Source organism: Chrysemys picta, chromosome 11 (assembly GCF_011386835.1).
Source record: "Chrysemys picta bellii isolate R12L10 chromosome 11, ASM1138683v2, whole genome shotgun sequence".
NCBI lineage: Eukaryota > Metazoa > Chordata > Testudines > Emydidae > Chrysemys > Chrysemys picta.
Window position 1 is genome coordinate 5552251 of NC_088801.1, and position 25571 is coordinate 5577821.

General features: G+C 53.2%; 1 protein-coding gene across 46 annotated transcripts in view; it reads left to right on the plus strand.

Annotated features, from left to right (window-relative positions):
• Positions 1 to 25571, plus strand: part of BIN1 (bridging integrator 1) — a 147236-nt gene that overhangs the window by 94951 nt on the left and 26714 nt on the right. For 17 of the 46 annotated variants that reach the window (XM_065561436.1, XM_005279748.5, XM_065561439.1 and 14 more), the window contains 5 exons: positions 2156 to 2241; positions 5172 to 5247; positions 7231 to 7313; positions 17339 to 17489; positions 23721 to 23849. In XM_065561436.1, the coding sequence (XP_065417508.1) occupies positions 2156 to 2241; positions 5172 to 5247; positions 7231 to 7313; positions 17339 to 17489; positions 23721 to 23849 (525 nt within the window). Of the gene's footprint in view, positions 1 to 2155; positions 2242 to 5171; positions 5248 to 7230; positions 7314 to 10681; positions 10733 to 17338; positions 17490 to 23720; positions 23850 to 25571 lie in introns of all 46 variants that reach the window. The other 29 variants (XM_065561420.1, XM_065561421.1, XM_065561426.1 and 26 more) reach the window with 5 other exon arrangements.

Genomic DNA, 25571 nt, shown 5'->3' on the forward strand with positions numbered 1-25571 from the left:
TGCCCTGATAGATGTTAAGGCCAGAAGGGACCTTCATGGTACTGTCCTCCGCCCTCCTGCATAGCATAAAGCGGCATCTCTGTTTAAGAGGGGGTTCGTTTTTGCAAGCCCACAGAAAATGGTGGGCTTGTCTGTGCCATGCACCGGGTGGAACCGCTGAACGCTGGTGCGCAAGAAAAGAGTGTGACTCCCGTTGCTCTGTGCCTTCCCTGGAGTGGCTCCATATCTCCGTTAGAGACCCACCATTTCACAGACAGGCTGAAATGGGCATTCCTTCCAGTACCCAGCTGTCTCTCCTCTGGAAGGAACCCCTTGTCCTGTGACCTTGAGCACCGAGGACCTCACTCCAGGCTTCTGCTGGGGGCTGGCGACTTCTGAAAGCTGGGTGGGGGCTAGACTGACACACCCTGAGCCGCCTCCTCTGCTAGTTCCCCCTGGCCAGGGAAGCAGGAGACCAGAAGTAGCACCTGGGTCTGCCACATAGCAGGCCAGTACGCATCCTTTTCTGACTGCCCCCGCTCCCGTTAATCTGGTTTGTGTGCATGCCCATCCTTGAGACAGAGAGCCCAACGCTGCCTAAAGCCAGATTTCCTCTGTTAACCCCATAGCAGAGCAGAGCAGATCTTTCTCCGGGCGATGTCTGTCCCCATGTCTCTCGGAAGGGACAGGAAGCCAGCCTCCGGTTCCTGTGGCAATAGGAGGGCAGAGAGAGCGGGCCCCTGGGGGGGCTGGATTTGCACACAAGCTGAAGAGCCCTGTGGCATTGTGACATTCCTGCTATTGTTGTTAATATAAACAGCAGCTTGTGCTGGCCTGCCTGTTAGGCTGTGCTGTGGGGTGGTTACCCTGGGGATTCGCTGTTCTCTCTCGCCCCCCACCACACAGGCAGGGGCGAGGCAGAGAGTGGAAACATTGAAACTGGAACATTCGCAGTACAGGGCCTTGAAGGGAGGAAGAGGGACGCTGGGACAGGAGGAGGAGTGAGGGAGTGGAGTGGAGTGGTGGATGTGCTTGATGCCGACTCGGGGAGTGGGGTGGCAGACGTGCCCATGCTGCCTCGGGGGGGCCCTTGGGGAGGTGGGCGTGCCCGGTGTTGACTCAGGGCGGGTGTAGGGTGGTGGGCGTGGCCAGTGCTGACACGAGGGGGGGGGGTAGAGTGGTGGTGGGCAGTGGCGGATTGATGATTTTGCCGCCCCTAGGCCCAGGGCCGGCTCTGGGTTTTTTGCCGCCCCAAGCAAAAACTTCCGAGATCGCAAGTGCCGCAGCGCACCAAAAAAACCCCAAAAGAGAAACAACCCTCCGAGAGCGCACATGCCGCCCCTGCAGATTTGCTGCCCTAGGCCTAGGCCTTGTCAGCCTAGGCGATAATACGCAGCTGGTGGTGGGTGCGCCTGGTGCTGACTCGGGGAGAGGATTGGAGAGGGGTGGGCAGACCTGGTGCTGACTCGGGGGGGAGGGGGAATGGGGTGGTGGAGGTGCCCAGTGCTGACTCGGGGTGTGTGGGGCGGTGGACATGCCTGGTGCTGACTTGTGCTGTTTGCAGTAGGAGCAAGGAGCGGCTTATGTCTCTGCGTTATGCCAGGATTCTTGCCCCGGTCCTGGGCTCCTTGGTGCTGGCAATGGGAAATAGGGGGATTCACCCAGACAGTGGGCCAATGGGCAGAACAGGCTGCTGGCCTGGACGCTGGAGTTAAAATCTTGATCAGACCCCAGTGTAGGAGCTTTGCACCTGCGGTGGGTTCCCCCGTGACGAGGATTCCTCATCAGCTGGTTTAAGCCCTGGCAGTGTAGAGCCCCGTGTCTTCGATTCTCCCTGTGCACGGGGGTTCAAAGCTGGGGCGGGGTGCCCAGCCGGCTCGGCACCATTGCTGTCCATGGAGCTAGGCTGAGGTACACCTGCTGGGGTCTGATCTTCCCTCTCAGCAGTCAATTAGGGGAGTGGCACCACCGTAAAAGCTGGATAAGCAAGAGGAGAATCAGACCTCTTGTCCTCAGCAGAGAATTAACCCAGGCAGCCTCCCGAGGGGTTCAGCATGGCCAGTGTCGTGTGGGGGATCTCCCTCACCTGGTCTCTCCAGCTGGCCAGGGAAGCAGCAAATGCCTCGCGCTGCATGGAGCTGGGGGGGTGCTGACTTGTCTCGTCTCTGTTGTGAAGGCCGAAGAAGAGCTGGTGAAAGCTCAGAAGGTGTTTGAGGAGATGAACCTCGATCTGCAAGAGGAGCTGCCTTCGCTATGGAATAGGTGAGCGCCCAAGGGCGGCCGCCGGGGGCCAGTCGCCCCTTAGGGAGGTTGTTACTGTGATGGGCTCCCCATCAGTGTGAAGGGGGGGGCCTGGGTTAAGGGTGGATTTCTGGGTGCATCCCAGCTCTCTGGGCCTCTCCTAGCATTCACAGAAGCCACCCCTTATCCTGTTTCCAAGACCCTGCCATCCTTGGATCTTCCAGGAACGCAGTAGCCACCCAGTGTGTGTTGCTTTTAGGGGTTGTCCATAAATTACATAGCGCATTAGGGCATGTGGGGGGGTTAATTTTGCATGTTTGTTTCATGGTACAAAGCGGTACAACGGGTGGTAGGGGTCATGAAAATCTGCCTAGGGAGAGCTGCACTACACTGGCGACGTAGTGGGACGGGAGTGGGGAAGGGGATTCAGGAGCTCTTCTACACTGCAAAGAAAAACCTGCGGCAGTGAGTCTCGGAGTCCGGGTTAATTCACTTGAGCCTGTGGGGCTGGGGCTATGGGGCTAAAACCAGCAGTGTAGACGTTCGCACTCGGGCTGGCGCCTGGGCTGTGAGACCCTCCCCCTTCGCTGGACTTCACAGCCTGGGCTGCAGCCCAACCAGGAGCGTTTACGCTGCTGTTTTTAGTCCCGCAGCCCGAGTCAATTGACCCCAGTTTTGAGGCTCAGCGCTGAAGGGTTTTTGTTGCAGGACGCCCTTCGGCACTGAGCCCCCAGGCGTGGCTCTGGCTGGCAAGTCCTTTCCCTTGTGTGGGGGTCCCAGACCCTCCAGCCCTGCTGCACAGCGGGGACCCAGCTGTCCACCTGATGGTGCTTGGCTCCCGAGTGCAGGTTGGGCACAGGAAAACAGGCAGGCAATGAAGGGAGACCAGAGCTAGGAGACATCCTGGTGGAGGCCAGGGGATGAATGAGGCAGGAGAGCTGATGTCTGGGGAGGGGAGTGTCAGGATGGAGTGCAGGCAAAGTCCACTCAGAAGTGTCCCAATTTCTGATTTAAAAATGCAGTCCCCTGGGGTTGGAGCTGATGGGGGCGGAGGCAGGACAGGAGGAGGGGAGAGCAGGTGTCAGTGGGATGAAAGCAAAATCCTGAGGGGCTGCTGGACCCCCTGGGGATCCTGACTTCTAGCAGGGTACACGCGCAGTGTGAGTGATGTAGCCGCCGGCTGCGAGCCGTGCAGCGGTTGTACCAGTGCCTGCTGAGGAGCTCTCTCCCTTGCTGGTCCCCGTCATGCAGATTGGGACCCCTCTGCCCATCAGATGGAGGCAGCTGGAGCTGTGGCTCTGTCTTGGTCTGGGGGTGGGGTGGGGCTGCCTGTGGTCTGGCTTTTTTGAGGGCACAGGCTGCGCTCTCTCCCTTGTCTGCTACTGTAAAGCACCCAGCAGTTGCCCCTGCTTTCCTCCCCTGCTCCGATCCTGTGCCCACACGCTCCCTTCTGCCCCTGCAGCGAGTGCTGCTCCCGACCCCACCCTGGCCTGAGGGGATGCCAGACAGACGCCCGGCAGGAGTGGGTTGAGTTCAGGGGGTCCCCCCGCCTCCTCGCCCAACCCCAAAGGCCTCTCTCTGGCTGGTAGGTGTCCCACCCAGACAGCGCCGGGCTCTCTCCTGAGGAAGCAGAGGCAAGGGCCCTACTCCTCAGGAGAAACGCGCCTCACAGCAAGAGCTGGGCGGCTGCAGCTCCGGAGAGCACGTTGCCGTGAGGAGACGTCCCTAACCCAGCCCCCCTCTACTCCTGCACAAACCCTCCCCACCCTCAAGGTGCTGGGTTCGCAGCGGGCAGTCGGGCAACAGGCAGAGTCTGTCCCTGCCAGTTTGCACCAGTTGAGGATCTGGTCCCTGCCAGTTTCCGGCATCTGTCAGTTTGGCTATTGGCAGCAGGGCCCTTAACCCCGTGACCCCCAAGTAACCAGCTTGTCCCCCTGTAGTCGGTCTCTAGCTTTCTAGCCGTGTAGCTTATTCCGAAGGCTTCCCCAGCTGTGATAGGTGAGACCAGCTCTCTGCTGGTCACTAGCGGAGATGAAACATTTCCGTCCGTGTCTCTCCCCTGAGAAGGACAGATCTGCTGCACCCACCCACCCTGCATGAGGGATGACCATACGATTTGAGCCACGCACCCTAACGGAACACCTAATTGGGGGGCATTGGGTAATTCTTGGCTGCCTGCTAACCTCACTGCCTAGCAGGCCGGGGTGGGTGTGGGTGTGTTTCCCTCCACGTGGGTGGTTACAAGTTAATTGTCCTCCATTACAAATTGCTGGGAGAGCACCATCTGGCTGAGCTCCTGCGTCTCAGGGCTCAGCTCTAGCTGTCTCTGCCCTGTCAGCAGAGAGACGCGCCCCGCATGTAAGGGACGGTGGGTCGCTCCCCTTCAGAGAAGAAAACCCAGCAGGCAGGACAGCACTTTTCTTGGCTTGACTCAAATCACTAGATTTGGGAGTCACATAGCGAGTGTGTCTGGGACCAGGCCCCTAAAGCCTGCTCGAGTCCCTGCTCAACCCTCCTGTTTTCCCCCCTGTGGTTACTGTTGCCATGGCATCCCTTTTCAGAAGGGAGGACGGGGGGGTGTTGGTCCCTGGCCAGTGCCACTCTGGAGAATGGCTTGGGGTGGGTCCACCACGAAAAGCGCCCCGACAGGCCTGTCTTCTCCCTTTCTGCTAGAACCAACCATCTCCTATAGGCCCCACTGGCCTGCTTTATTCAGTAACTAGTGTCTGTTTTGCTTTGCTGCCATGTGGGAGTCACCCCAGCCCACAGGGCTGTCTGGGGACTTCCTGACCTACACTGCTGTTAGGATGGAGAGAGAGCGCAGCTTAACTGTGAAATGCGTGTGTGTGTGTGTGTGTGTGGGGGGGGGGTATTAGCAAAGGAAACCAAGTCCACAGATCTTGGAAGAGCCACCTGTATCCACTAATCTTTGCTCTGTTTTCATTTGGCAGTCGTGTTGGTTTCTATGTCAACACATTCCAGAGTATAGCGGGCCTAGAAGAGAACTTCCATAAAGAAATGAGCAAGGTAAGGTTGCTGGCCCTTTTATTCATTTGCCATGCTGTTATCGTTCACAGTCACTTGTGCAGTGCAGCAAATGCACCCAGGGCTGGACAAGAGGCCCGCACCAAGCTGAGGCCAGGCACTTCTCTTGATGGCTTTACAATCCTAACATCCCTGTTTAAATAGCCATCCGGTCACTGCAGGGAATCTTACGGGTTTCAGCTGGGAGTATTGTTGACCGGAGCGTATTCCCCTAAGATCAGTGGATCCCGCCTAGAGTCAAAGAAGCAATGAATGAAGCCAGTCTGATTCAGCACCTTCAAACTTTTGGGTAAAGGAGTTTCACTTACTAAAATGGATAAACTGGTAGCAAAGGTGCCATCTGTAGTAAGCCTTCAATGCCATAAGGAGTATCTCAAGGAGCAGATGGCTTAGTTGCTCCATGCTTGTTCTGTAGCTGCCCTGAAGAGGTCTGAGGGGTAGTGAGTAGCAAGGCCAACACACTGACGCTTTCATCCAGAATTCTTGTTTTCATTTAACTTAAAAACCAGATTTGAAATAACTCCTGGAGTCCTCCAGGGTTGTGCATTGCCCACATGATTTATACACTCTATACATCCTGCTAATCTTTTATGAGGAGACAGGGAGCCCAAGTGAAAACAGATACTTTTGTTCTCCAACTGTAGTCCGGGCAACAATACAGCAGCTAAGCAACAAGCAACATTATGGTCGTTAAATTCCCAGACGTAACCACTCACAGTGAGGGAACGGCTGGCATGATTTAAACATTAGCTTCAAGTTCTGCTGATACTTCACAGGGACCCTTACAAAAATAATCCAGTGTTCTACAGTAATGCTACAAACCACTGTAGTAACACTATTGTTAAAGGCAATGTTTTTTTTTGTTATACTCCAGTACTTTATAAGGGAAAACTTTGGGAAACCTGTCTGCTTAGAGCAGTGATCCCCAGACTGTGGGGTATGCCCCCCTGGGGGGCATTGAGGAACATTTGGGGGCAAAGAGGGAGTGCCACCCAGCCCTGCTCTGTCCCCAGCTCTGCCCTGGCTCCAGCCCCAGCCGCAGCTCCACCTCCTGGCCCCATGACCCACCGTGGCCCCCACTGAGGCCCGGTCACAGCTTCACTCCCTGCCCTGGGCGCCCCCGCCGCAGTCCCCGGCCAGAGCTTCATTCCTGGCCCCAGCCCCTCCCCCAGCTATGCCCCCAGTCTTGGTTCCTTTACCCCTGTCTGCATTCCCTCCCCCCACCCCGAGCCACATCTCCACTCTCAGCCTTGGTTCCGGGGGGCAGAGAGGGGGGAAGACAGGGGTAAAGGGGGGAGAACGTGACCCTGAAAAGTTTTGGGACCACTGGTTTAGAGAGAATCCTCTTCCTATGTCACATGTTTTGCAGGTCTCTTCCCCAGTTTTTTTGTTTGGGGACATGCAGGAAACCAGGACCTTTTGTTCCTTAAGAGTCATCTGCTTCTTATTAGAGCTGTAGGATCAAATTAATCACTGGCATGGACGGTGCAATACCATTGACATTGATGGAGTGGGATCTCTTAGTGCCAAGGGTGACTTTGGCCTGTAATTTTGTTTGTGACACAGCCGTTTCGTAGTAGTAACCGGTGGTGTGGACAAAGATGAGGTTCGAGGCTTCAGCTGGGCTCATGCAGAGGTCCCTGGTAATATTGGGGAGGGTGGAGAAAGGCAGGAAATAGAAAAGACCTGAGCCGGGTTGTTTGTAAATCAGACACAAAGGCTCCCCAGGGGGGTGCTGGTGGTGCTTCACGGTTTGGAACATTAAAGAATGTGCGGATTGCTTTAGTGCTTCCAGATTATGTTCCCGTTAAAAGGGGGTGGCCAAGGAAGGGCCGGAACGAAGGTGGGCCCAGTTTCACCAGCGCTGTGCCTTCTCCTGGGGTGTCATGGTCCTGATGCTGGTCTTTGCCTTGGCTAGCCAGCCCTATTCCCCACCTGCTTCTTAGGGTTCTCTTCTTTTTACAGTTGAACCAAAACCTCAACGATGTCCTGATGAACCTAGACAAGCAGTACTCGAGCAACGCCTTCCCCATTAAAGCACAGCCGAGGTGAGCAGAGATCGAAGGAGCAGGTGGGAGGCTGCTGAGGAAATGTCTGCTACGGGGGAGAGTGAAATGATTTTATCTGCATCCTCTTGATTTCAGTTCTCCTGCCTCACCCTATATGGCTGTCACCTAGTGGCTCTCACTAGATCATTCCATCCCCAAGAGGCAGAACTGACCCACCCAGTGCTTCTCATTGCAGGTCAGGTCGCACAATGGGACACTTCCACTTCCAGATCATGGGCTTCACCTTCATAGACACACATCTAAGACCAAAGCTCCTCTGAATCACGGACACAAGAGCCCCATGTCCTATCTCCCACTGCCCCCTCTCTGGTCACCAAACCCGAATCTCCAGTTGGCAGACTCTTGTGCGCAATTACCTATTTTGTGCATGAAAATGGCGTTTTTGCCCGGGCGAATCTCGTGGGTACAGTTAGAACCTCACGGGAGTATGGCCTTTGCGTTTAGGGAACATCAGACCCCTAATATGCCCTTGGAGTCTCTGCAAAGTGCTAGCGTCCACAGGAGCCGTTTTTTTTTTTTTTCCTCAGCAGAATCTGATCCTCCTTGGTTCTTGAGCCTTTCCAGTTAAGGGGGCGGGAGGGGCGGGCTCTGGCTGAGGCTGTATCTGGCTCCCATCCAAATGCGTGAGTGATGAAGCAATGCGGGCTTCTGGCTTCCAGCTGCTGCTCGTCCCACATGCTGGGTGAGCAGTAATGCAACATAAATGCCAAATCAGCATGTAGGGGGAGTTAGCATGATGTCAGTGATAACTTCAGCCTATGTGCCTTGCTTCAGGACAGCTGTTGAAAGGTTAGAGCAGCTGTGGGGACCCCTGTGGACTCCTATTCCTTCCCCTCCCAGTTTAACCCTTTGTTGCAAACACAAAACCCAGTACCAGCGGTTTATACGATTCACCAACTTTAAAGGGGAAGTTGTTATCCTAAGTCGGGGGCCAAAGTTTACCTGTGTAGACACAAACTTCCATGAAACTTGAGACCAGTAGAAATGTTTCCATCTTCCCCATCTAGCAAACATCCCCCTGCAGACTTCGTAACCCAAAGACTGTGACATTGTCCATGGGGAACCGAAAGAGAAACGGACTCTTCTGCCCTCTACCAAATGATGTTATGATCTGAATAGGGCACTACCATATTAGAACATTTCCTACCCCGTGGCAGATAGGTCTTGTGCTATATAGCAGACCTTCTTTCCTGCCCCTTCCCTTCCCTTCCAGAAGAGCACCTATCCATTGTTCCATAGCAGGCACAAGATCTTTGATGTAGTGAGCACAGAAGTTTGGGGTCTGCTCTTGGCCATAGAGTCCAGTGACCTTGCAAAACCCTATCCCAGCCCCATACCTTGAGAAAGACCCTGCACACCAGAAACGCATTCTCAGCTGGGAGCAGGTGAGATCCGTACAGTTCTAAAGACACCAGGGGTGAAATCCTGGCCACCTTCAGGACAATGGGAGTTTTGTTATTGACTTCAATGGAGCTGTTATTCCACCCCAGCAGTACAGGGTGGTTCTTCCCTGGTCCCTTTCCTCATGCAGCCGGCTCCATCCTGCCAGCCCACTGGGATGGGGTCATATGGGTCAGGTCTCCTCTTGTGAACGATGGAGCTCTGATTCCCTCCAAAAGGCACCCAGTCCTGGTTAATCAAAACGATTGGGACGCTCTCCTGAAGTCTGCTCGGATGGAAAGCACAAAGCACAAGAGAGGGATAAGGAGGCAGGAGGGCTGCAGCTGATGCTTTAACTTTGGCCCAGTGGAACGCAGTAACGACAACTCAACATGCGTTTGTTTATTTTTATGAATACTTGTGACTCCTGGCCAGCAGCGAGGCCTCCCCAACAAAAGCTTCCAAGAAAATCAAATTTTCCATCAGTGCAATTCTGGCCCAGGCAAGTCTCCAGCTTCATCTGTAGGATGTGAGGCAACCCAGCTCCCTCCGCTGTAGCCCAGAGCACCATGGCTGGCTGTGAGAGCTTATGCCCTTAGGAGGGAAAATGAACACGGAAAACCCTGTATGTGTAGAAACTCATGGGCTTGGCTCCGTCTTTCCCCTCCATGCCCAGTTGCCCCAGACATGCCCCACTGACCCATGCCACACGTGCTCTGAGTCAGAGCTATGGAGATCTTTGCAAACAGAAAAGCATTCTCCTTCTCTCTCCTATTGCATTGCTTTTGGACTCTACCGAGGGTCCAGACCTGTCCTGTAATAGAGCCGTTCCACACAGGTACCTAGGGAGGGAGTTGGATGGCGTCAAACATTTGTTGGGACAATAGATTTTTTGCAGATGGCAGGAAATGCCCAATTGCATTTCCTGCCATCTCTCCAGCATCTTGCCGGGGAATCTTGTCCGGTGGGGTTGGGGAAATGCCCCTTCCCTTTCTCATTGCAGATCCTGGCCTGCAATAAGAGCAGACGATTCCCCTCACTTGTATACGCAGGGACGGGGCTGGAGATGGAGAGAGTGAAAGGAAATGGATGTAGATGGGTGGAGAGATGGGACAGTTCCCCTGTTATGTCAGCGTGTTGTCTTTGCAGGGCCGGCTCCAGGCACCAGCCCTCCAAGCATGTGCTTGGGGCGGCACCTGGAGGGGGGTGGCGCTCATCCCGGGAGAGCGGGGCCCTGGCCGGGCTCGCCGCCCTCCCCCGGCGCTCCGGCTGGCCAGGGAGAGCGGGTCCGCCCTCCTCCCGGCGCTCCGGCTGGTCGGGGAGAGCGGGGCCGCGGCCGGAGCGCCGGGAAGAGGGCGGACCCGCTCTCCGCCCTCCCCTGCCGCGCTCCCTGCTGGGGGAGTGGGGGCAGCGGGAGGCTTTTTTGCTTGGGGTGGCAAAAAAGCCAGAGCTGGCCCTGTGTCTTTGTGAGGAATTCTGCTGTTTGGAGCTGCACCTGGTGTGACTCCCGTGTGCTTTGAGAGTGTAAATGGAGGGGAGCAGCATAAGCTGCTTTCAGTGCAGGTGGGGAGTCAGGATTTCTGGCTTCTAACCCCAGGTCTTCCGCTGGCTTGCTGTGGGACTGTAACTTCTCAACCTCCATTTGTCAACCTGGGAAACAAGACTATTTATGGATCCCTGCCTGGCTGGCTTTCTACACATCTGCCTCTCTCTGTGCAGATCTGCCCCAGGGGAAATTCACAACTCTTAACACTGCCAGTGCTTGTGCAAGTTCCTGCCATTCACAGGGAGTCCTGTCCTGTGCTCTGCCCCGTAGCACTTAGACTAAATCCAGAAGCTAGGAGAAGGAAGGGCTTGAATACAATCATCCTGTGGCACCAGGTTCACTGGTGCATGGCACCTTAACATTTGCTCTCCCATGGCTGTGTTATCCAGTAATGGAAATCATTGTGTGCCGTCCCCACCAGAAAGAAAACTAAACTGTTCTCCAAGCTGAGGAAGAAGATGAGCAGGTACCGGTATGGAGAGCAGCATTATGAGACATGTCTGAGTGGAATATAAGGCCATGATCTAACAGCCTGGGGGGGTGTTAACTTGGGGACTGGAACAGAGTTCCTTGCATGACTTGGTGTGTTTCTGGCCCTGTGGAATCATTGAAGATTTCTGCATGTCTGACTAATCCTAATAATTTTTTATTCTTGGTTTGAATCCCTGCTCCCTTTCTGGTTGTTGGTCTTCATTTGAGGGTGCTGGGAGGTATTAGTGGCCTGTGATACGCAGGAGGTCAGATTGGATGACCTGGAGGTCCATTCTGGCCTGATACTTAGACTCCATGACTGTTTGAACCCTGACTTTGTCTGGGTTCAGAGTTGCTCTGGTTTAACTAAAAGTGTGATTTGATTAAAAGCTGATTTTAAACTGGTGCAACTTTGACTGTTAAAAAGGCCTCATTTTCCCAAGATGGAGCTCTCCTTTCGAATGTGTAAGAGAAAGTAAGTTGCTACAACCCTCCTCCTGGCTGAACCTGGATTCCCCGTGCTTTGCCCCTTGTGATAACCAATTACATGGATCAGTGCAATGTGGTTATAAAATGCTACCATATCGTGCAGGTGCAAATCACAGCACCAGGTAGAAGCAGTGGGGAGTCAAGCCTCTTGCCTTTTAAAAAGCACATGCTTGTAATTTCTGTTTCAATACACAGAGTAGTCCGACCGCCTAGTGGTTGTAGCCGATGGCTACGTGCATGTTGTAACCAAAGTGGAAACACGTAGGAGATTATTGAGTGTATTTGTAAAGGGAGACTTCAGAGAGGGACTGAATGCACCAGAAGGGGCGGGGGTGGAGAAAATAATAGGTGCATAATTGTGTAGAAGCATTTCCTAGCTTGGGGGTTCCTTAGACTCTGTGCTGACACTTTCTACCAAGACTGGTCAGAAAAAATAATTCTAATCCCAGCTGGCTCCTCGAATGCAGTGCTGTGTAATGGTTAAAACACAGGATCGGGAGCCAGGCCTCTTGGGTTCGAATCCCAGCGCTGCCACAGACTTGCTATGTGCCCTCAGGCTCTCTCTGCCTCAATTTTACCCCTCTGTACCATGGAGATAATAGTACTTCTCACAGGGAAATTGAGGGATATAATGAATTTTGTAGGAGACACTTTTGAGCTCAGATGAAAGGGGATAAGTGACGACTGTTTTAATGTTGTTAAGTCTTCTTTTTTATTGGGGAACTGAAAGGTTAAGATTCGGGCAAGTTGCGTGTCTGTTTTTACTGCTGTCCGGTAATCCTGGGGCCCCAGTAACAGGAAACCTCAATAGCTTTACCCAACTGTTATCCCACGCAATGGCTGTGCCTGCACCAAGTACAGCATCTCCGCATGTTTCCCTTCATGGCACTAACACTGCAACAGTGGGAGCTCTGGTATAGACCAACCACTAGAGTTCTAGCCACAGGGTCATCTTGCTTGGAACAGGTCCAGATGACCCTGCGTTAAAACGCCAGGGCTTTGACTATACTAGGGCTCCCCCCTGGGTGGAGCTGGTGCAGGTGGAATGCTGAGAAATTTGTTGGGACCAGGCTCTGATCTGCTGCTTGCAGGTTATAGTGGTGCTACTTGTGTCCTTCTACGTCTGGGTGTGTAGTGGTTCCCTTACCATTCCCCAGAGATCAGTGTGCTTTGGTGCTAAAGAATAAATTGCATTTGGCTAGAAGGCACCATCGGATCCTTAGCCCCTCTGCTGAGATGCCCACCCCTCTGCCATGTGGGAGTTTGCAGAGGGGCGACTGGGCTGGGAACAAAGAGTGGAACCACTGGTGTCCCCTCCTGTGTAACAGCATTGTTGCAGCACATGGGAGTCCCATTTGCAAATGCTGACATAGGCTGTTCTAAAACAGTCCAGGCTGGTGGGGGGGTGGCCCGAGGGGCTTTGAATCTCAGCAGCACAATAAAGACAGGTTTCAGAGTAACAGCCGTGTTAGTCTGTATCCGCAAAAAGAACAGGAGTACTTGTGGCACCTTAGAGACTAACAAATTTATTAGAGCATAAGCTGTCCGTACTGGGCTAGCTTGATTATCACTTCAAAAGTTTTTTTTCTCTTAATTAATTGGCCTCTCAGAGTTGGTAAGACAACTCCCACCTGTTTATGCTCTCTGTATGTGTGTATATATATCCCCTCAATATATGTTCCATTCTATATGCATCCGAACAAGTGGGCTGTAGTCCACGAAAGCTTATGCTCTAATAAATTTGTTAGTCTCTAAGGTGCCACAAGTACTCCTGTTCTTCTTTTAGCACAATAAAGGTGTCTTTGGAGTGTGTTAATTTGCTTGCGTTGATAAATTGTGTAGCCTATTGCTCGACTACGCTTCCGTTCATTTATAAGCTATATTCGAGACCAAAGACCCAATGTCAGTCAAGTTTCCTGTGATAAGCCAATAAGAATATAATACAGGAAAAAGGTTCAACGCGATACCCGTCTCCAAGAAGCTGTCTTGTGAAGCGTTGTTACATACCTTCATTTTGGGGACTAGCATTTCAGGGACTGCTCTGTCAAGGTAACTTCCCTAGCTTGTACTAAGACACAGAACAAAAGTACCTTGATTTTGACAAGTTTCCTATCTGTGTATGCCAAATGCTTGCTTCCGCAAATGCAAGGGGTTATAAGTGAGCAGGGTTATATAAAAAGCATAGGCCCCTTTAGGCCATATAACTGCTATTCTATTACTATTACATGCTTAATACCCACTGATAGATGTACAATATGGATAATACATATTGGTAATGTGAGATATATATGTTCTAGCCCAGCACATGTGCTAGAGCCAGTCCCTAGTACATGCGTTACACATGGGAGACCAGAACCCCAAAGCAGAGTCAGTCCTTGGCTTAGCATCATTTCCCGGTAACATACTGGAGGGAAGAGGAAAGTGTTTTTCTTGTACCCCTGCTGCAATTGAGCCAGAGTCAAGTGCCCAGTTGGTCAGTAGGGGGCAGGTTACCTGTAGCTTCCCAAAGCAGTGCCTATCCTGGAGTATCTCCAGAGCCACTGAGCTGTCTGTTTAGAGGCAGGGTTTGTTCTGAGTGGGGCTTTGAAGTGATTTCTGGGGATCTGTTCCCTTAGGAGCCCTGAAGGCCCCAGAAGCCCAGCAGCGGGTTTAATTGGTGGTTGCTGGATGAGCTCTAATGCCGCATGCCTCTGAAGCAGCGGGCTTGTTCAGAATGAAGACGCCACCCTGGGCTTGGAAAAGGTTCAGGGTCAGACAAAATTAGCACTGGCATTTTCCTACACAGAGCAGCAAAAAGCTTCAGCTGGCTGTAAATAGCAGTGACTTACTGAGAGCTTTGGTCTGGGGCCTGCTAAACCCACGGCAGGAGGCGTGGAAGGAAATGGGATGGGTCTAAAGGAGGAAGGGGGCAGCTAGATGTGTGGAGCCTCTCGCCTATGGGGCACCAGTTCAGATCCCTGGTAGGGACTGAAATTAACTGCCCCCTGAAGACTGTGAAGGAGTTGGTTGGTTGCATCAGTTCCTGATGGGGCAGGTGCCCGTACCACAGCTGGTGGCAGTGTCATCCGAGACACCAATGAGTGACTGGGATTGGAGTCTGAAGTCCCCTCTTCCCCAGTCCCTCCAGGCACATGGATGGGGAAGCCGGCACACAGCTGCCTGGGTGGTGTCTATTCTGTACCTAGGGCGTCAGCTGGGCCCTGTGAGATGCATCAGTTTCGGACAAATTACCCACTTCAGGAGTCACGGAGGGGACCTGAGATCTGGTGTCTTTACTCCAATCCATATCAGGATCTTGTTCTTCGCACCCCAAGGAGCGGAGTCTGGGACTGGGATTCATCCCTTGCTTAATTTTATAATGAGACTCTAAGGGCCAAACTCGCATCATGTTATCCTGGGGGGGAGGGATAGCTCAGTGGTTTGAGCATTGGCCTGCTAAACCCAGGGTTGTGAGTTTAGCCCTTGAGGGGGCTACTTAGGGATCTGGGGCAAAATCCGTACTTGGTCCTGCTAGTGAAGGCTGGAGACTGGACTGGACTTGACTTGATGACCTTTCAGGGTCCCTTCCATTTCTATGAGAGAGTCCCATATATTGGGACTGAATGTGTCCCTCAGGCCAGGTAACATGTACTTTGTTGTGAGCAGGATTGGTTGGGTAATAAAAACCAGAGTGTTGCAATTTGCAGGAAAACACTAAAGCACGAAATGGTTTAAGCAAGATTTGTTTAATTCTTTTAATGGTAAAAATTGTGCCTGAATTCCATTTATAAATATATTAACCAACTTTTTTTATTTATTATTATTATTATTTTTTGGTGGCTGGCAGGAATCTGTCTCTCTTGCAGGAGTTATGGGATCTAAGGTTTTTGTGGGTGGGAGTGGGATAAAAATGCAAGAAGCAATGCGTCGGCGGGCGGGAACCGGTATTGCGGGACAGGACGGGAGCAGGATTAAAAAAAATAGTCCCATGCAAGGTTCTGGTCCCAGGCAATCCCAGCCCGTCCCTTCCTTCCTACGTGCGCTACTGCTGAAATCACCAGCAGGGGGCACTGTTGGAGTGGGGGAATTATTCCAGCCTGGGAAGCAAGAGGCTGCGGCCCAGGATTGAAACCCGGGTCTCCTCTGGCGATACCCTGCACTCTCACTGAGTCGCTGGGTCCGCCTAGTGAGGCCAGCCCTTCCTCTGTTGCCCTAGAAGTGAGGAATCACAGGACGGGAGGAGGCGGTGTACTTGCTACTGACAGGTGACTGACTAGCTTGCTGCGCACCGCTTATATTGAGGTTGCTGTGACTCTGATTTACAGCAGGAGTTCTCAGCCTCTTCCCTCCTAGCACCTCCTCCCTTAGCCACTCCTCAGCTGGGTCCCACAATCCTTCGCACCGGCTCCCCCACTGCAGTAGCTTAAGGAACATCTGAGGAGGACTCAGTAGGCAAATCCAGTCAAGTTGAAGAGCAGGAGGGTTGGATGCGTGTTTGTGACCCATTCCTGGTTTCCTCCCAACAAGCACCCGCTTCTTCTCCAGGTCCATATGACCCACAGGGTGAGAGCTGTCTGCACAGAAAGCTGTTGGGGTTTTTTTGCATCTTGTTGTCATGCTGCTGATGTGAACGTCCTTAGAAACCTCTGATCTGCATGAGAGCGTGGAGTGACTGCTTCTTGGGGGTGTCTCTGTGAGGTTGGGGAATGAGGTGGGATCGGGGGCTCAAAGGCTGATGCTTGCTTTGAATGGAAAGGAATCTTTAAGTGCCTCTTGGTTCTTCCCCCACCCTGTCCCAAGACTCTATGCATTTAAGCATGAGACCGTAGTGCATCCTCCGTTGGCGTGAGCTTCTACATTCCACTGTTAGCCAGTGACTACCAGAACATGGACACCATGGGGCATGTCTGTTTCAAGTGGACATACATAGAGGGAGTGCATTGTTGCCCTGTGGGATGGGGACCGAGGTTCTGAGTCCCATCCAATTTTAGACTGGGTTGGGAAGATGGTGGGGAAGATGGTGGGGGTGGGGAGCTGGGAGCCAGTGGGCTGGGGCCGAGACTGAGATTGGACAAGGAGCCCGGGGGAGCCTGGAGCCAGTGGGGATAGGGACTAGAGGTTGGGGGGTGGGGGAGGTGACAGGTAGGATGAGAAGCCAGGAAGGGGGAACTGTGACTGAATGGGCAAGGAGCCTGGGACAAGGAGCTAAGAGGGGAAGGGGGACTGGGGAAGGCAAAAAAGACTAGGATTGGAAGCGGGGAATAACTGGGACTGGAAGTTATAGTGGGACACTGGGACGGAGATTATGAGTCTGGAGGGGGAGGCTGGGACTGGCTGGGTAAGAAGACTGGGATAAGTCTGAGCAGCCTGAGGTGGGGCAACTGGGACTGGCTGGGTACGGAGAATGGGGCTGGCAATGGATGGGAAACAGACAATACCAGGACAGGGACAGGTTGGAGGCAACCGGGCAGAAGGGGGTCAAGCTTGGGGAAACGGGCAGCTGAGTGTTGGTCCTGCTTTGAGCAGAACCAGTGTTTGGTCCTGCTTTGAGCAGGGGGTTGGACTAGATGACCTCCTGAGGTCCCGTCCAACCCTGATATTCTATGATTCGATGAGTCTTTGTCCTCTAGACCACACTGCCCTCGAGGGCCTGGGACGAGTCTCAGCAAATATCTGTGACACCTTCTGGCAAAGGGTCTTGTCCCCCTCTCGTGCTGGTCCCCACAGAGGATGACAACCTGCTACTGCTGTCAGTTACTTTAACTCACGTGGCAGAGGTCTGTGTGGGGCAGCCACCTATGTGGGTGTCCATATAATGCCACAGGACAGAATTTCTGTTTTTTCAGTGTGTCTAAGTGCATCCATGTGCATGCAAGGCAGTGACCTAGGTTAATATATCGGGATCTGCATGAGTTCCTACTGCAGAAAGACAATGCATTGGATTGAGGGTGACTCAGCAAGAAGCTGCTCGGAAGCTTATAAACTCTGCCTGGTACTGGACTGAGGGTCCCTGATTGCAGGTGTGGGCATTGAAGTGGGGAGAGAATTGAGACCACGAGGCCTGGCTGGATCAGTCTGTCTGATCAGAATAATGCATTCGGGGGCTGGTTCTGACTCTCCTTTGTTTTCTCTCCTGCAGCGACAGTGCCCCTGCGAAAGCAAACAAAAGCCCCTCGCCTCCACCCGACGGGACCCCCATCACCAGCCCCGAGATCAAGACCGTCAACCATGAGCTGGAACCGTCCTCGTTGGAAACACCCGGGGCTGGCATCCCTAAGTCGCCGTCTCAGGTAGTGTCCTCGCGGTGTTACCCTGGCCCCAGCAATGAGATCTCTGCTGCCAAAGGCTCAGTGGGCCACACAAGGCAGGTCTCTGGCTGCTATTGAGCATATGAGATGGTGTCTGCTCTCCATCTTGTGGAACGGCTGGATCCCTGTGTGGCAGGCGCTGCCTGTCTGATAAGATCAGTTGCTCCCTGTCCGTCTCTATTGCCGGGAGAAGGCTAACCAAGCCCTGAAATTCCTCTTCAGTGCTGTTAACGTGTACTCCATAGGAGACGAAATAATACCCCTCCACCAGGGTGGTGTATGACCATTCAGTGAGGGTGAAGGTCAGAGTTGAGCTATGAAATTTGTTCTCTACCCCCCCCCCCCCCCTTACATAATTAACCTGTGGAACTCATTGCCACAGGATATTACTGAAGCCAATAGTTGAGCACTATCCAAAAAAGGATCAGACACTGACGTGGGTAAGGAGAACTTCCACAATTACATCAAACAGGGTGAACAATCAAGGCAATAAATCCTCGTTCTTCAACGAGTAGGCCAACTGCTGACTGATGGAGGCCAGGAAGAGGCGTGTCCCTTGCGGGGAATCGAATACCTTCCACTGCAGCGTTTGATGCCGGCCATTGTTGGCGACAGCGTTCCAGACAAGCTGAGCCACTGATCTGAAGAGCGGGGCTTTGTCTGCACGTTATGGTCCCTGCACCATCACTGCTGCACACATTTAATTTAAGCTCATTGGTCTTTTTCCTCGCATGTGAAACCCCAACTGGTGTTTTTAAAATATGGGAGGGAGTGAAAGGAGGGGGTGGATGGGAAATGCAGAATAAACTTAGCTGGCCAAATTCAGGTGTGGGGCAAGTCCCTGGACCTCAGTAGGTGACTTCAGTAGATTATCTTCCCAATGGAAGAATCCTGGTTCAGTGGTTCTGGCCTAATAGCGTCTTAACCGGAGAAAAAATGCCCAATCACTCTTCAGCCAAGATGGCTACAGATCAAAGCTTTCCTGAAGTCCAGGTGAGGTGGAGTCGTGCTTTGGGTCAGGGCCTACGTCCACTTTGGAATAGTCTCTCATTCTGTCTCTCCTTCAGTGTTATTAGTCTCCCTAAAGGGATCTGGATGCCGGGGCTGGGGAGATGTTCACAACCTCATGAAAGCCCTTTTTTTAGCCCTTTTGAGATATGTAGGTACCTGGCAGCATTTTCTAAAGCCCTGTGTAGAGGGGCGGACTCACCCCTGCGGCGCCTCCTGCTGGTGACTCTGGGAATTAGCTCGATCCAGCCATCAGAGCGCCCTCTGCAGGCTGGGGATCTGCCTGTCCTCTGGCCCCATGTCCCTCCCGGACCCCGGTGCCTTTGTATCTGGGGTGCTGCCCCCTGGCTGTACACCCCTCAGTACTAGGGTCTCCCCTCCCAGGGGAACCCCCACCCACTATCCCTACCTCGCCTCAGAATAAGGCCACTGCCAGTCACCAACTAGCCCCCGTTCCTTGGGGCAGACTGCAGTATAGGCCACTCATCACAGGCAAGGTTGGGTTTGGACCTGCTGCCTTGGCCTACCCCTGGGCTGCCCTCTGCAACCCCCAGTATCCCTTGGCCTCCTACTAGGACGCAGCCTGGGGCTATCCAGGCTGGAGCTCCCCAGCTCCTCAGCCTGTCCCAAGCCCTGCTCCACTCAGGTACCCTGTCTCTAGCTCGTTGCAGCCAGGCCCTTCTCCCTTTGAAGGCAGAGCGAGACTCCTGAGCTCTTGGCTCCCAGCCGTCTTATACAGGCCAGCTGGGGCCTGATTGGAGCGTGGCCTAGCTGTGGCTTATTCCCCAATCAGCCCAGTAGCTTTTCCCTTTGCCCCAGCCCTCTGCCAGGGCTGTTTTAAACCCCTCAGGCAGGAACGGGGTAATCACCCCGCTACACCCTGTTAGAAAACTCGTCTTTCCCCTCCAACCTTCCTCAACTGCTGTTGGTCTTGGTTCTGGTTTCTTTTCCATTGCAGGGACCTGTCAGCTCTTCTTGCTGGGCCATCGCCTTGCACCTCCTTGTGCAATTGTTGGCCAGCGATATAGCCCCCTGACCCTGAAAATCCCACCTGGGCTCCAGGGAGGGAGTGTGCCAGGTCTCGGCTGTCGGGTTTTTAGATAGGAACCGGGTGTTACTTGGTGGCATTCACCTTGCAGGAGAGCTGGAGAGCATAGCTGGAGCAATAACAGAACGGCAAAGAAATCTTGAAACAAAACCAGTGCCTCTGACAGCAGCTAACTCCAGGGCTGTGGGCGGTGAATGTTTAATTCCCTGGAGCAGCAATGGTGTGTGTGTGTGTGTGTGTGTGTGTGTGTAAAGGGGAAGGACATCACATCGCCCACTCAATCTCTAGCCGTGAACATCCAGAGAAAGAACCATGCCTCGCTCCTCCACAACCATTGCATTGGAGCATCCATTTAACGATGAGTGGCTCAGTGCCCATTGGCGCGTAGGAGGGGTAAGGCCACGGGATCTCCGCCGACAGCTTCAAGGAGAAGATGAGGTCTGGCCGGGCTTGGGGGCAGCACAGCGCCAAAAGGGCACAAGCCTCGCCCATTGTCCTGATACACTCACCTTGCCCAGCGATGACAGCCCGAGCGATCTGGGACGCTCTTGGGGAAGGGCTAGTTCGCTCCCCAGTGCCATGGCAGGATGGAATTCCTCCACCTTAAACCACCCTGAGTAACCGACTGTCCCCATCCGTCCCTCCAATGCCTCTCTCCACACGCTACTCAACCTTCTGCTCAGACTGAACTCCGAGTTACAGGCCTGGGTCTGAACTGCCATCTGGCTCTGGTCTCTCGTCGGCTGTCCCAGAACTCTGGATCGGAACCCGGAGCAGGGGCTGCGTGTGGGATGTGGGACTGAATGTGGAGCCAAATGTTCGGGCTCCCGCCTGTTGTACGAACTACTTCAGAATAACCCACCTCCATTCTCCCTGCAGTGCCCCCAGCTCACGGCTACCTATTCAGCTCTGCCCTGGCCAGCTCTCCACCCACCGTCTTCCTGCGATGGTGCCTTGTCTGCCTCAGTCCTCTCTGAAGTTTGGAGAGGTGCTGATTTGCTGAGCGGAGAGCAGGTGCGGCCCTCTCTTTCAGCCCATCCTCCACCTCGTTCCACTGAGACAGGGTTTGTTCTCCTCGCTCTTGCAATGCCCTGGGCGCTCCCCTGGCGGGCTGAGTGACCGCAGCAGCAGGGGGGTGGATTGGTCACTGTTAAGCAAGCAGAATACAGTAGTTTAACTAGCCTCTATTATCTGGCTCTCCGTATTAACCAAACCCCCAGCCGCCCGGAGCTGGCAGCGTGAGCCCCAACCGCCCTGGGGATGACAGCGGGAGCCTTGCTGCCCATTCTCTGGTTTATCCAGATTTTTGCTTATCCGATCAGGCCCTGGTTCCAATTGGATCGGGTAACCGGGGTTCTGCTGTTCAGTGTATTTAAATGGCCCGGCAGTAACAGCTGCTGGAACAGACCAAGGTGGGCCTTCATGCAGCTGATGCTGCCACCTGCTGGCAGCCGTTTCTCAGTGCCTGCGTAGTTCACCTGGCTGCTGCCGTGAGGAGCGCGGAAAGGGGCCGTGTGCGGTCAGCGTGACCTTCTGCATCAAGCACAAAAGAGGGAGCTGGATCCAGAAGCGGGGAAGGCAGCGAGGGGCTTTACAAGAAACGGAAGGGAGGAATGACACTGGGTAGACTTGGATAGGCCACATGGCCTCTTTCTTATCCCCAGAGCATGTAGCCACGTGAGTTAGAAGCCACAAAAACTGCATCCTCAGTTATCCGCATTTAATATGAAGCTTTGTATGGGATGAACATGGGTGATGGCAAGTCACTGGGTAAGTGATGAGTCCTGAGTGGACAGCAACAAGGATGTGAAATACCCCGGCTGTGTCCTCACCCCACCTCCGGGTACACTGGTGCTAACAACCAGGGTGGGGTGTGGAAAGCAACAGAGGGGCATATTGAACAGACAGGGAAGGAGGCAAAAGGAGAGACCATTTCCATCAGTGGGTGCTGGGCACCTAAATACCTTAGAGGAGCCATGCCTAACAGAGAAATCCTGTTGGGTTGTGAACAATTCACTGTTTCAGCTCTCAAGCTGTTTCCCAACATCTCTCTCTTCTGAAAAGCTGCCTGTGTCTAGCCTCCTAATGAAGCAACAGCCAGCATGTCTCCAGGCTTGTTAATGTGTCTGCAAGGATGATCCTGGACTTCAGAACCAATGGGCCTCATGAAACCACAAGGGCCGGGATTGAGCTCTCAGCGACACTGCTGTCAATCTGGAGCGACACCAGTGAAGTCAATGGAGCTACAATGGACAGCTTAGTAGACGGGGTTCGGGGTGTAACTTCCTTTCTGGGCAGCAGAGTCCTTCCAATGGTCTTGTTTGTTTTGAACAATGTCTCGTTTTACCAGAAGAGGGGAATATGGGGTCCAGTCTGGGCTGGAACCAGAAGGGTATTCCATTTCCTTCAACATAGAACCACCGTGTCCTGGGAGCATTCTTTCCATTCGGAATCGAGACACGGGGACAGGGCTCAATAGATATGCAGTGCAGTGTGCGTTGGGCAGCAGATGCTGTGGGAGGATTAGGCATTGTATTGCTGTCATTTCCCACACAGCCCCCTGCATGAGTCATTAGGAGGATGGGTGTATTGGGGAGGGGCAAACTTCCAAAGGGTCAGTGTTTGGTTCGGGATTAGTACCCCAGAGCCTCTTGTGACAGCAAACTTTGGCTTCACTCTTAGGAGAACAGTCTTTCCTGTGAGACTTCTGGTACCTTCTGCATCGGGCTGGGCTCAAGATACTGCGGGAGTGGCTGTTCCCCTGGCATTCTGGCACTTCTGCTTCCGCGCAGTGAGATCTGGAAGTGAAAGTGCCACTTTCATTATTACTTACCCTCTACCCTGCAGCCAGCTGCAGTTCAGATGTGTATATGGAATCTTACAGGCACGTTGGCCGGGGCGGATTAACTCTCTAGAAAGTTGGCATTTTCCATGGCCAGCCAAATAAATGTCTGGTAGGGCACACGTTCGTGCATCCAAGGGAGGGGCAGTGCAGCCTAGTGGAGTGAACACAGGCCTGAGAGCCAGGAGCTGCTGTGTTCTAATCCCAGATCTGACACTGATAAGCAGTCTGTCCTTTGTCAGTCACATGCTCTCTGCCTCAGTTTTCCCTGGCTGCAAATGGGGATAATAATGACTTACCTTCTTAGGTAGGATGAGAAGATTAATGTTCATAAAGCTTTTTGCACATAGAAAGTGTTATGGGGGTGCTAAGTGACATTAAAGTTCTGGAGATCTTCACCGCACTGTACAGTAGACTCTTTTCCCCCCAGTCCGTCAGCATCTTCTCAACAGGTTCAATTTGAGCTCGCATATCTGGGGGCAAAGGGAAATTCAGACAGTGCCTGAACTGGTTTGCCGTCCCTATCGTGTGTTCCCACAGCATCCAAGGAGTGGCTCATGCAGCACGGAATCAAAGGCTCCCACTGTGAAGTGAGGAAGGATGTCAGATATGGACAGAGGGATGGCCTGACCCCCCTGCCTGCTCCTGGATTTATGCCCCCGTGTCTCTTGTGACTTCAGTGATGTCCCTAGTGTTACACTTTGGTGAAGCTGAGAGCCGACAGGCTCAGGGCGAGCCTGTTCTCACATGTTTCAATAACCCATGCCCAGATCTCAGTCTTGGTTGTGTCATTCTCACGAGGAGCCCCATCTGGTCTCACTTATGTTGCAGTCGATCCACTGAAACCAGTGGAGTGGAACCAGTGGAAGGGAGATCGGGATCCAGCCCACTGGTGTCCACGTGTGACTAAAGCCAATCTGCTTTGGCTTCTAACTCCCCTAGGCTCACACCGCACAGGTAGGTATCGGGAGTGGTGGCCAGCGCACTGGACTTCTCTGCTGAAACGTGTGCCGAGTAACCTGTCTGTCACCCCTGGTGGTTCTCTGGAAGGTTGCACATGCTCTAATTACGTATGCATGTCCGAGTGATGCATATTAATTGTGTTACGCTTCTCCTCCACAGAGGGAGACCCGCCCGCTGCTGAAGTGTAACTAATGATGCCAAACCTTCTCTGGAGGCGTGTGGTTGTTCCCCTCCCCCCGTTCCCATGTCTATTTATTTGACCCCTCCTTGTGTCTGTGGTTCTAGTTTGCTAACCTGGTTCCTGTCTCTGGTTTTTTTGGGTGTCGCCGTGTGCTCGCTCGCTTGCATGCAGTTGCGGAAAGGCCCTCCGGTGCCGCCACCTCCAAAGCACACCCCCTCCAAGGAGATCAAGCACGAGAACATCATCAGTCTGTTTGATGACAATTTTGTCCCCGAGATAAGCGTGACCACCCCCTCGCAGGTTAGCCGCTCTGCCCTGCCTTATCTCTGTCTGCTCCCTGCCCCTGGCACTGTCCCCTGCTTAGAGGTGTCACGCCACGAAACCTGGTCAGGAGGTAGGGCCAGAGGGGCCAACTGTCACCGCGTAGCCGGGCTGAGATTGCCAATGGGATACCGCACCCGTCGCCCCTGAGCAGCTGGTCAGTTTGAAGCCAGCCGTGATCGGTGCGGCCCGGAAGCCAGGGCTGTGTTACGGCTGTTGTCGTGGCCTGTGTAGAATGAAGAGGGAGGACTCTGTGGGGCACCTGGTGAAGGGGTCACAAAGCTATCACTGCACTTGTGTCCACTGAGCAGGCGAAGAGCGTCCGGGCCTATGCATGGTTCCCACCAGGCCTGGGTGAGGCACTCATGGCTCTGCTCTGTACGCTCCCGGGGCCTGCTAATCAGAGGCTAGAACAGGTCCAACTGAAGGTTGATATGGGCGCTCAGCGCTTCTGAAAATCAGGCTCCTGCGGCTTTGAAATGCCACTTCTCCGTATGGAACGGGAGTGTCTCAGGAACCCAGTGGAGTGGGCAAGAAACCACCTACAGGGCAGGGCTGTGGATCAAGGACTTCAGTTTCCAGAGACCTCAGCCAGCACCTTTTGCCGCAATCAGCTCTCTGTAACAGCATTCTCTCTGTTTGAGTGGCGCTGGGCATCTGGCTGGCGTGAGGCTGGTGGCTCTTAATCAGCCCTCGGTCTCTGCAGTGAAAATCCTGAAGATCAAACGCAATTTCAAAGGGAAAAGATTCCTCTTCTCCCTCTCTTCTTTAATGTGGTTTGCAGCTGGAGAAGGGGGCTGGGGAAGTGGGCGGGCTATTCGGTATTACATCCCTGGGTACTACTCCCTGTGCCGATGAGAGCCTGACCAGTTTTCTGGCTTAATTATGAGACTCGCGCTGTCTTATGTTCAATTTTTTTAATTCATCCCTTAAAGACCCAGGTGACACCTCTAACAATGCTGCTCTGTAACTGTCCTCCTCGCTTTTCCTTCTGTAACCCAAATTCAGTGGCCTGTGGCTTTCCAGCTTCCACCCGACTGTGGAGAAACAAGGCACCCAGGGTTGGGAGAAAAGAAAGCTAGGCCTCAAGTTACATTCAGATACCGTGGGGGCTGGTTGAACTCCTAGAGTGCGGGGATGATGCGGACAGCAATAGTGTCCGAGTACTCAGCATCAAACAGGCAGGGGTGGGTTACCATTAAAGGGGGTCCGTGCTCATTCTGACCAAAGGACCCCCAACGAACAAAATCCCACCATTCAAAAAAAAATCTTTCCTCCTTTGCTAAAGCTCTCAAAGTAGGGTTGCCGATTTTGGTTGGACATATTCCTGGAGATTTCATCAGATGACATAATCTTTCATGAAAGATTGATCTTTAATTCCTGGAGACTCCAGGCCAATCCGGGAGGGTTGGCAACCTTATCTCAAAGCATTTTAGGCTCCCAGCCCTGACACTACTACTATATTCTTTAGGCAACATTTAGCTGACAGCTGCCTGATGGACACTTGCCTTTGTTTTTAGTGAGGACATTTTGTGTGAAAACTTGGCTGTGCCATGCTCACGCCATCACAGACAGAGGCATCCCCTTTCGGGGGAGGTGGGAAATAAGAAATAGGTGCAGGCGTGTCCTTCAACGTAAGTTCCTGTATTGACACCGATGTCCAACATACTATTAAACCAAGGTAGGGAAGCAGACTATTAA